The 12,554-nt window shown below is 30.9% G+C and overlaps 1 protein-coding gene across 4 annotated transcripts in view; it reads left to right on the forward strand.

Moving 5' to 3' along the window:
• Positions 1-12,554, forward strand: part of HDAC9 (histone deacetylase 9) — a 458,777-nt gene that overhangs the window by 160,525 nt on the left and 285,698 nt on the right. For 2 of the 4 annotated variants that reach the window (XM_004676745.1, XM_012720959.1), the window contains exon 12: positions 1,142-1,405. In XM_004676745.1, coding sequence (XP_004676802.1) covers positions 1,142-1,405 — 264 coding nt within the window. Of the gene's footprint in view, positions 1-1,141; positions 3,777-12,554 lie in introns of those variants that run through there. The other 2 variants (XM_004676748.1, XM_004676746.2) reach the window with 1 other exon arrangement.

Below are 12,554 nucleotides of genomic sequence, written 5' to 3' on the forward strand. Positions count from 1 at the left end.
TATATATATATATATATATATATATATATATACCTAAAGAGGTTAAGACACCCTTCATGTACTTATCTACTAACTCTGAAGCATATGTTCAGTTTTAAATATGGGTTATGAATGCATGGGAGGCAAATTTAGTTTTCATAGAAAAATGTGTACTCATGATTTCAGGGTGTGCTTGTTCTGAGTGTCTGCTCATTACAGCAGTTGGCAGGCTGCTCACACTGGTGCTGATTCAGCAGAAAATTGTAACCAGTGAAAATACAATGTAAGATCTGCAAATGATCTGTTAATAGGGTTATGGTCAAGTAAAACAAAAGACCTATAAGAGAGGAAATAATCTTGAGAATTTTTCTCTAAGTAGCTTTTATTCGATGGGATTTTGCAAGTCAAAAGTTAGGTGTGGTGTCAAAGATCTTATTAAATCTTTGAGCAGCTAATTCACCCTTTTCTGAAGAAAATTTAAGTTACAAATACATAAAGTTCTAAACTATTACCAGATTAAAATGACTTCTTGTTTCTTATTCTGCTTTTGGGTATTTTCTAAAACATTTTAGTATTGTCAGAATATTTTTAGTCTACACCTATTTAAATTTCAGAATTTCAAAATCAATATTTCCATGTTTTCCAAGAATATATAAGGTGTTATATCACTTTGAAATTTAGATATGAAAATTGGAATTTAAAAAAAGGCTATTTAACATTTGTTCTTCTGTCTTACATAGTTTTGGTATTTGTTGAAAGTGAAATTGTGGGCATTTTTCAGTATCTTGCCATTATTTCCACACTTTCCCGTTTGATAAAAACATTCCAAGGTTTATTTGGATTAAATTGACACAATACAAGCTGTCTTTATGGAAATTATATGGTTTCCATGGGTAAAGTTTATGATTTATATTTTTTCCAGTGTGCAAAAGACAATTTAAGAGTAATTTATTGGGGAAAAGAAAAACTAACCTCATTTTCACCTACTACGTCAGTACAATATGGAAATAATGAGACTGCTAGATTAATATTACTGAAGAAAGAGGTTGCCTACAAATTTATTCTGGAATTGATGTTCAGTAACTAAAAATCAGTATTTTTTTTGCTGATTTTTTGCCACCAAGCACTATTGAATTTTGAACCCCTAAAAACTCTCTTCTAGCTGCTTTCAAAATCTATTGAACAACTGAGGCAACCAGGCAGTCACCTGGAGGAAGCAGAGGAAGAGCTTCAGGGGGACCAGGCGATGCAGGAAGACAGAGCTCCCTCTAGTGGCAACAGCACTAGGAGCGACAGCAGTGCTTGCGTGGAGGACACACTGGGACAAGTTGGGGCTGTGAAGGTCAAGGAAGAACCAGTGGACAGTGATGAAGATGCTCATACCCAGGAAATGGAATCTGGGGAGCAGGCTGCTTTTATGCAACAGGTAATAGGCAAAGATTTAGCTCCAGGATTTGTAATTAAAGTCATCATCTGAATATGAAATGCATTGCAGTTTGTGGCAAATGGATATTTTTTTCCTATCCATTTATATCTCTGAAAGATTTGATTTTCGTGTTTAAGGATTCTAACTAATGCAGGCATATCTATATATGAATCTCTATATAAATTGAGTTCTATGTAGATATCAAGGTTTCATTGAGACTCCACTGGTCAGGAAATACCTGTTACACTAAAGTCATACTACATAAGTATCCACGTAATTAGTAGGCTTTTAAAATTCATCCCAAAGCCTGCCACACTGATTACTTCTAAGGAAAACGAACCCACCTTTGTTTTTAGTTTATCTGTTGAGATCAGCAACTGCTGGATATAATTTCCCAGTCTGATCAATGAAACATTCAATTAGTTTTGATTTTTTTGATATGTAGAATTCAATTTTCACATTGCTGTACATAATGTATCATACTACAGTCTTGAACACTGTTAAAGATAGTCTGCCCTTTCCTTCCCCTCTTTTTTGTTAAATGAAATGTTCTGGTTACCATGCCAATAGTCCTAGGTTAATTGTATAGATTGCAATTGAAAATCTTAGGAATAGAGGTGGTTTTAAATATATAGATGCAAATTACAGCAGTATTTTAAATATATTATGTGTCACCTAGCACTGCTCATCTTACTTTTATCTTGCTATTTGATGAGATTTTTTTTTTTTTATCAAACAAAGATCAAATGATGCAGATGAAATGTTGGCAAAAATTAATGTGCAGCATTATGGTCCAATCAGATACTATGTTGTATCTGTAGTTTTAGAAAATACAGTAACATTAAGACTATTATCTGATAAGAAGTCAAAAATCATATGTAACAGGAGAAAGTGTGTCATATTTTGTAACCATTATCACTAGTTCTCCTAAGTATAACTGAATAATGACACAGCATATAGTGTACCACTTTGGCAAATACAAAATTAGAAAGATTAAGCTCAACAAAAGAATCTATTTGTACATAATTGCACCTTCAGAAGGACCATGTCCTTTGATGCTATGAAATACAAACAACTTTGAAGGCGACAGAAGACTGTGTTTATTTAAGTCATTTCTTTGTCAGGTTCCTGCTGTTCTCCTACAGAAAAGTGATTCTATGAGGCTGAACAGGAAATGCCTTGTGGAAACAGGAAGTCCAAGTGATTCATGCACTGAGGAATGTAGGGAAAAAAAAAAAAACAGAGGATAGTGTTTTTCTCTCTGTTTTTAAAGGGCACTCTATGAATTGATTTATTGTCTAAGAAAATAACACCACAAGTTGGGAAATTGTTAAGGAAGCTTTTCACTGGAACATTTCCTTCATACTCCCTTTTGATATGTTTACCTTGTTTTATAGGTTTACTTTTGTTAAGCTAGTTGAAGATTCGTTGTATTAAGACCCCTTTAATATGGATAATCCAAATTGACCTAGAATCTTTGTGAGGTTTTTTCTATTAAAATATTTATATTTCTAAACCCAAGGTACTTTAAGGTGTAGTATCCTGTTTCAAAGGAGATATAGCAGTTTTGCCAAATGTAGACATTGTGTAACTGTATGTTATTGGCACGTGTTGTTTACATTTTGCTGTGACATTAAAAATATTTCTTAAAACAAGTTACTGCTAAAGATACATTATCCTTTTTTAAAAAGTCTCCATTTCAATTAAATTAACATAACTAAAAGTTAGAAAGTTTAAAACTTTTCCATATAATGAAAGTCCTGATAATTTGACAAATAGCTATAATGGCAATACTTCCTATTACCAACATAATTTGGTTAGTATATACTTACAGACTAAAATGATTTTTGACACTTTTTTGCATAAAAAAATATGGCATTCCTAAGATAAAATTGTATAATTTTTCCATCTCATACATATTCATTTCTTCAAAGTCTTTTTTCAATCTCATAAAAAAAGGGATAGTGCATCTTTTAAAATACATTTTATTTGGGGAGGAACATGTGGCTGAGCAGACTTTTGTATAATATTACTTCAAAGATATGTAATCACAAACAAAAAAAACTATTTTTTATAATGTCATTTGAGAGAGCTTCATCAGTACAGTTGGTGGACATTAATTGTTTGAATTTGATAGTCTTTGAATTAATCAAGAAACTACCTGGAACCAGTGAAAAGGAAAGCTGGACTTAAATAATATTAGAACTAATTGATAAATGTCTCTTACTTTTAAAATCTACTGTATTTATTATAATTTACACCCTTGAAGGTGATCTCTTGTTTTGTGTTGTAAATATATTGTTTGTATGTTTCCCTTCTTGCCTTCTGTTATAAGTCTCTTCCTTTCTCAAATAAAGTTTTTTTTAAAAGATCCCCTTTTCATACATTTGGCTTTGTGTAAACTTGATATATTTAATTGAATTCGAAAGTCATACACTAGGTCTCACATACCAAAATTTATTGCCATTCTTTGTTGAAAAAGAAAACAAGATATTTTGAACAGTTATTTCTAATAACATTAAAATAATAAATCTAACAATAATGATTTTAAACTATTTGCCTCTAGCATCATCAAGTAGCAAACACAAGTAAAAATTGTTGCATTTTCATTATCCCAGTGTGGCCTTTTATAAGTTACTTTGAGTCAATTTGTAAATAAATATATATATATATACATATATATATATATAAATATCAGTTACTAACTTTGTTCAACTTAAAAAGTTTTTTTTTTAAATGCTTAACATAGCCCCTCAAATAAACAAGCACACAATACAGGTTAAAATTAATAATTTTCCATGTATCATAATATGTCTCTTCCAGTGAGGAACTGACCTACAAATATAAAGTGGTAGAATATTAATTTAAAGAGAAAAGAGCAATTAGATGACCTACCCTAATATGAAAACAGTTGTTATAATACTAGGCCTGTTTGGAGTCTGATTTAGGGGCAGGGAACTACACAATTCATATACCATGGACTGTGAGCTACCTGACCCCTCTTCAGGTCAGTTGTTTAACAGAATATTCATAATGCATTCATGTGTATTTGATTCAATATTATTGGCTAAAATATTGTTTTAGATTATTTATATTGTTATAGATTATTTATTATTTATTCAAGTTTGCTATAATGTAAACTTGACTAGTATAAAACTGGTTAAAGTTACTCTTAAGTCATAACAATATTCAATTAGATCATTAAGGATTCTGGAACTATTATTGACTATTACAGAATCAATCATTGCCCCATTCTGCTATAAATTGCAGAGTTTGGTCAGGATTTTGGAAATATCATTAATGCTAGCAATAGATTCTTGAAAATTGCCTATGAAGTATGTAAGATTAACTTGGTATAAGGAATTCTCAAAAAAGAGTTGTAGGAAAGTATTACATATATGCATACAGATGTATATATGGTATATATGTCAGGTATAATGTATATCTGATATCCAAAGTGCTATAAAATTACTTTTTCTAGCATCAACGCCGTGCTAGAAACTTTTTCTTCTGATAAAACTACCTATTTTCTTGTCAGGGCTTGCAATAAATACCGTTAGATTTCCTCTTCTGGGCAGTAAAATGTGTCTTCTCTTTGGTGAAAGCAGTGGCTGAAATGGAGACTGCTAGTTTTCATAAATATGAGATATTTTTCAGTTGCTTTATATATCTTTTTTTCTAAAGGATATTGAAAAGAAATTCAGACATTAAAAATCTAAACATTATGTTGAAACCTCATACTAAACAGATAGATGGGCATAGCATTTTTTTTAATTTGGCATTTGTGATTATTTTTCAGTAATGCAAGTATAGAATTGTGGGTCAGCAATGAGAAATAATTTAGGTCTTGGGTTGTAACCAGTTTAAACCAGAGACATCAGATGAATAAAGAGTTTTAGAGGTAGATTAAAATTCCCTTTTTGTTGGCCATTCTTTTTTCTGGGTTTTAATGGGAAAGTATAGGAGGCCAATCAAAGAACTCAGAAAATAAATTAGGTAGGAATATGACTTTTCAGAACTTATTTATATTTGAAAAGGTTTCTATTCTCATGTATGATAGTTTATTTGAGACTTGCAGCTGTAGACTTTAGACAATACATTTGGGGGCCATCTTGATTTACAAGAAGATTTTTAATTATGGCACATCTACAATATGCTGGTATTACTGTAAGCACTTACATTTTGTAACCTCATTCAGTCCTCACACCAACAATATGAGGTAGTCATAGTTATTATCACATAGTAGAAATGAAGGTAATGGGACATAGAGAAGTTAAAGAAGATCATGGCTACCAACTAGTGACAATAATTTGAAGCTATATTCCAATTTGAAGCAGGGATTCAAGCATCAGAGTCCTTGCTCTTAGTCATCACCATTGTGCTATATTTGTGCAAGAGTTCTTTTTTTACGCATCCAAAAGAACTTAATAATTGGTTTCTATTTCGTCACTCACTCATTCTTGATGCTGCTTCTTTTTTTTTTTCTCCCCAATGAATCATTTAAATGCTACAAACTTGATGTTTATGATATTTAATATAAACAGAGGAAAACATTCAGTTTTTTCTTTTAAGAAACACCTTTTTTCTTGTGGTCTTTAAGAACTAAATCACAGTAAATTTTCTTCACTTACAAAGCTTTAAAATTCTAGCCAGGCCTATTTTGTGCTTAAATTTTATGTTTGACCTCTTTTACTTTTTTAATGTGGCTATTACAAAAGTAAAACTGTATATGCCTTACATTTGTGACTCTATATTGATAGCTATAGTTCTATTGCACAGTGCTACTTTAGATCATGTTTCTCTACTGTTGTATTAAGTTTATCATAGGCCTCATAACATCATTTTGGAAGTTGGTGGGCTATAGAAAAGAAAAATGAATATTTATTCTTGACACTATTTCATATACTATTACATACTCTAAGGGAGGCATGATGTTAGAGTTAGCAGAGATCTACAACATCCTAATGGTTGGATGGTTGGAGGATTTAAAGATCCTTTTCTTCTCTACTTAAATTTTAGCAAATTCCTCACAAATGTTTGGCTAATACTATCAGTCCTAAAGAAAATTCACATATTCTTCCACTCTCATCACAAAGTTAACAAATTCATCTTCTGGAAAATGTGCTTTTTTTTTTTTTTTTCATTCCATCTCTTCTCAGGGAGTCATCGTTTAACAGATTATCTTAAAGTCATGTTTTATTATCTCCTTTATCTCTGTTACTCCTATTTCTGATTTCAAGTCATATCCCTTCACTTTCTCTTTGGCCCTGCTATCCCTGGTTTCTAATTTCATTAACACTAAAAGGAATTATTTCTTTAACCACTACATTACTATACACATTAATCTAAATCAATGTAATATTTATATTAATTCATTAATTTGCTGTGCCAATACATTTTCCACTCTCTATGGTAGAACCTACATTGATGATTTCCTAATTGTTTCATGTAGATGATATCAGAGTTTCAGTCCTCATAATTTCACCTTTCTACTCCGACCAGTCACTTACCACTCCCTATGTAACTTAATCAGTTGGCACTCAAAGCACATTTCCAATGATGCTTCAATCTCCACCAAACATTTTTTTTTCTTTGTCTGAAAAGACTTTAACTTCCTTTTCCAAACCTTACTCTACTTTCTTCTTTATGTCAACTCTGACTTTGTCAACCAAGCCAAACCTTTGAATCAACTTGGAGTCAATTCTATATAATTTTCCATGTATGTCATTTTTCTTTAATCATTACTTGTGTATCATTATGTCTTTCTGCCTTTGAAGTGAGGGAAAATATATTATTCAGTGTTCCTAACACAATACAAGGAACCTATGAAGCACTGAATTAAACTTTATCTTGAATACATTTTATTTTATCTTACTAAGATTTCTTAATTACTAAAGAACATTTTATTCCACATTGTAATTGAGGGTTTACTTTTGATTTATAAGTGAATATATTTTACTTGTTTACTTGAACTAATTGTTTATGTGTTTACTTGGACTACTTCCTGTGCTAACTGTACACAGTATATTTTAAAATTTGCTCTAGTAATAATAGATGCTATTTAATTTCTCTTTTTTCCATGGATTAATGATGGACATTTTTTCTTGTGAATTTATTGCTTGATACTGCTTAAACTGAATTAATTTTTAATAATCCATGTTCTATATAAATTGTTAATTCTAATATTGGATGCATTTTTTAAGCTAAAAGTGCAATATGCCACATAATTTTCATGGTCTCTTATATTATTAATTTTTTGACATGCATGTTTCTAAAGTAATTAGAAGAGTAATATATATTTAGGGTACAATATAATTCTAGGTAGATATATAGAGATCTAGAGATCTCGGTCTGTCTACTTACCTATCTGTTCACATTGCAAATATTTTCATCTCATATATAGTTTGTCTTTAGAAAGTTTTCAAATTTGATGTGTCCACTTCTATTAAATTTTTATTCTGCAGTTAGTTCCTTTAGTGTCTTGCTCTCTTTGTTTAGGTTATTTTTTATATTTTATATATTTATATTTAAAACAAAGAGTAACTTAAGTCTATTATTTTGTATATGATAGGAAGAAAGGCTGAGAGCCATTATTTTATAGACATAGCCAACATTTTCAACACTGTTTTTGGATAAGATTACCCTATTCCTTTGAATTAGTCTGTTACCTCTGTGAAAACACAATTGAACATATGTGTATGAGCAGATTTATGAACTTTCTTTTTTCCCATTTATCTCTATATCTAACTATACACAAGCACCACAGAATCTGGAATAACTGATACTTTATAGAAATACTTAACATTGGATAGTTTATGTTTCCTCTGCTTGTTAAGATTTCTTGTTATGTCTAGTATCATCTATTTGACTATAATTTGACTCAACACAGTTGTCTTTGTGTTTCGATTTTTCGTATCTGTGTGATTGCATGTCTTAAAAATTTAGAAAGTGTCAACCATTACTTCTTGAAACATGTTTTTCTTTTCTTTTCTTTGGCAACTCCAAACTGAGTCTTTGTGCATGGTTTTCTTTTTTTCCTCTGTATTTCAGCTTATATAGTTTCTATGATTACACACATCTTTTCTTCCTTGTGGATAAACTTCTTTTAATAATATAAAATATTTAAGATGTTATATTTCTCAGATTAGAAGTTTAATTTGTTCTTTTATACATTTTCTATTTAGCTCACAATTATCACACTTTTCTTTAAGTCCTTGAAAAGATTATAATATTAATAGTCATTTTCTGCTAGTTCTACTGTCTATGGTGTTTCTCTGTCTGCTACTACTTGCTTAGTGTTCTCTTAAAGATTATTTTGTTTGCCTGCTCCTTTCAGTGTGTGGCAAAATGCTAAACATTTTGAATTTTTGTCTTTCTTTTACAGATTACTGATCACTTGAACCTTCAAGTGATAAAGTTTAGTTGTTGATGCAAGTTTATAGTAACCTTGATGCTCAACCTGCTTGCTTTCTTAATAATTTGGGAGTTCACTGGGCCTCTACTGAACATCTTGGCTGTTTATGAGAATGGATGGCCTCAAAGAATTATCACTCATTGTTTAGCACCCAGAGCATGCATGGGGATAGAAAAGGGAGTATTCAATAAAATGGGAGGGGATAAAGACAGCTATTTGAGTGAGGTAGGGAGGGAAAGAGAAAGTTGCTTCATCTGATCTTAGTTGGGGTTTCACTTTAGATTATGGTCACTTACTGAGTAACCGAATTAGTTTATCAATGCGCCTTGATCATTTTCTTCAAGGTTTTGAATTTATTAAATTTAGTTATCTTTAGATACTAATATTAATTGTGAAATCAGACATGGGGGAACAAACAATAATTATCACTTCTGACATATATGGACAAACACTGACAGAATGGGCATCACTAATCCATGTGTATTGGATGAGCTTATGGTGTCCTACAATTATATGTAATAAGCAGGTAAAAATACTGACAGGCTTTCAAAAACATGTAAATCCAATTTAAAAAGCCAAGGCATTACATTCTTCTCCCTTTTTCTCTCTTTCTTCCCATAGTTCTTTTTCTCTTTGAGAAATATTTGAACTTCTTGAATTGGGTGTATTTTTGTAGTTAAAGATTATAATTTGATTACACTCTAGTTTATTACTTCAGTCAATTCTTTCATATATCTAAGTCTAACAAAATTCAAGTATGCAAAGCATGAATAATGGAATATGTATAACATCTGAATACTGGCTACCATAAATGTAATTTTTATGAAAAGATAGGACAATTTACATTCTGTGTATTGCATTAGATATTTAATGTTTCTATTTAAGTAGGTAAGTCATGGTCTGAAATGACTTAATTTTTTGTCTCTAAGTTAAACTTACCTTGCAGTCATCTAATTCAGTATCCCATGTGAAGGAGTTTCCTTGCCTTTATTTTTCCACCACAATGCTTCTTTATCTAAGATGATAATTGCTATGCCATAGTTCCTGTTCTTTACATTAAAAATCAATGCTAATGGAAACCATGATTGATAAAAATGTATAACATCTACCAAGCCAGGGCAATTCTCCTAGAAATATTAAAGTAGGGATGTGTTTAACATATCTTGAACAAAAGCCTAGAATTGTAACAGCAAACTTAGAGAAAATTATGGTATTGGGTGAGAAATTATGGGGAGTAGAGAAGAGTTTTGTCAAGAAATTCCAACTGCCTTATGACGTTTTCCAACTTATCTCTTAATCTTCAGTTGGTTAATAGGGAAGGAGGATATAAAAGTGGTGGAAAATGAGCAATAGATTTTATTTTAACTTCAATCCAGAAATATTGAGGTTTTGATTTAATTAGGTGTAGAAATATGTCCTTGAAGCAATCAGAATATTGGCTTAAGTTAAAGTGTTGGTAAAGCTTTCGGGGGGGGGGTCCTTTTTCATCCTCTTTAATTACCATGGGCTTTTGGATGGCTTCTAAAGTGAATTAGGAAGTTCTCAGACATGTGGCATTAAAGTCCATGCCCAGGGAGTTTATATGGATATGCAACTTCTGATTCTTGGATAGTGTTGGTACTGTATATTTTTTAATGGTTACATTTTTCCTTGACTAGTATAAAAGATTTACTGTTACAGTTTGTGTGTGGCCAGGCAATGGCATATGGAAAAGCTGTTTCCTGCTATTTAATTTAATTAGCCCAATCACGTGCCAGCCTTCGGGCATGTCACTCTGGACCTCTGAGGCTCTTTGTCTGTCAAAGCGATGGACAATATCTTGGCTTTGTTTGGTTGCTTGGCATGCTGCAGATAAAACCACTGAAACTCTGACTGTTTGTTTAACCAAATCTTTGCATTTTCACCATTTGGCTTTGATTTTCTTTTACAAAAAAAGATGACATTTTGCCCTTGGGACGGTGAAAAAGAAATATTGAGGATACGAGGAAGAGCTACTGCTATTTTGTGCTTTAGTATAAGGTGGAATATATTATCATTTTCTAATTAGAATTTTAGTTTGTTATTTTGTTAGCAGAAACTCAAGATAATTATAATTGAATCATTATATATAAAGTATATACGATGTATAAAAAGGTACATATACAAGATAACACACACACACACACATATACACCTTAACTTCTCTGACAACTGTCATTTTAATTCAAGCTTCCTTTTTTGGTTCATGGTTCATTTAAAGTGATTTTGTTCCTCTTGCCAAACTCAAAATCCTCCAGTGAATTTACTGCTGGAGAAGAAAATAATTCATTTTATATTTTAGATGAGAATGTTCTAGTTTTGCTTTATTTACATAAAAGAACAGTGATTAACACATTCAGTCATGTTAAAAATCACCATCCCCAAAGTTTTAGTCTTTCTTTCATTTTCAGATATGTTAAAATACTCCTTTATAAGAGAGATCTCAAATCTTTTAGATATTTTTAATCATGTTTAAGTTATTATGCTCCTAATAGATTTTAAGCTTTAAAATAGTGAAGAATATTTGAAAAGAGACAGCAGATTAAAAAATACATTCTGCAATTTAGGAAACTGATTTATCATGGGAACTTTTATCTTACTTTACAGCTGAATTAACAGTAACTTCCAATAGTCAAAGTGACTTGTCCGAGGTGATAAACTTATTTGAAGAGGTACATTTTAAAACTAGATACTCCAGATTTCTGTTTCTTAATGAATCTCAGACAGATTCACAGTTAAGAACTTCAAGACCATTTATATGTGGCCATAATCTTGCACTAAGAGTTAAAGTAAATCGCACCCAGCATCTAATCAGTGTGTATAATTGTCCTATGCCAAGATAGGCCCTTACCCTCCAACAGCCTATATTGAATAAATACACTGAATAAATGAGTTATCTAACACATATCCTTATTTTAAAGCTAATATAGCTGGGTAAAAATTAAAACCTAGATATATAAATCCTATTAACTGTCATAGTTTGTACATTGTTTACACTCAAAAATAGTTACTTATTGTGACTTTATAGTTAATATGGTTGCCACCACCCATGCAATGTCTAAGTCTTTTTAGGGAATTGTTTGTGGATATTTTATTTTCTTTTAAATGCATGCAAATATCAATAAGTTGTGCTTATTATCTCTTAATGTTTTCTCTTTATCAGTTCTTCAGTGTAATTTTGCTCTTTCATCATTGTATCTATTTTCAGCTTTACTGCTGTGGTTCCTTGTTTATGTATATATATGATTAATGATTCATTTTTAAAATCTTTTTAAGTGTATGATTAAAGTGTGATTTTTCTGAAAACACATAAACCATTAATTCTAGGGTAAAGTAGTGTCCATTTTAGAAAATACATTTTGCTGGTAACATTTAAAATATGAATGGATTTAATACTGAGAAACACCTATATACCTTACAAGTACCTTACAAGATACAGTCATTTTTCATAAAGCCATTTTTCACTTGGCTTCTGAGAATGTTGCAAAGTATGGTATGTTGAAGTTTGAGATGAAATCAGGAATGAAGTGTTTGTTAATTTTGAAATATAGATTAGCATAAGATTTTGAAATGAAAGACTGTTTAATATTAACTTAGAGGAAGGCTCGAGTACATTTATTGAAAGCATACAAACTTCTTAGAAAATATAAACCATATAAAATTCTAATTTTTAAATTTTTTTTCCTTTTTTATTTTATTTTATAAGTTTATTTTTAC

This window comes from Condylura cristata, unplaced genomic scaffold, assembly GCF_000260355.1.
Source record: "Condylura cristata isolate star-nosed mole 26May11 unplaced genomic scaffold, ConCri1.0 scaffold00005, whole genome shotgun sequence".
Taxonomy (NCBI): domain Eukaryota; kingdom Metazoa; phylum Chordata; class Mammalia; order Eulipotyphla; family Talpidae; genus Condylura; species Condylura cristata.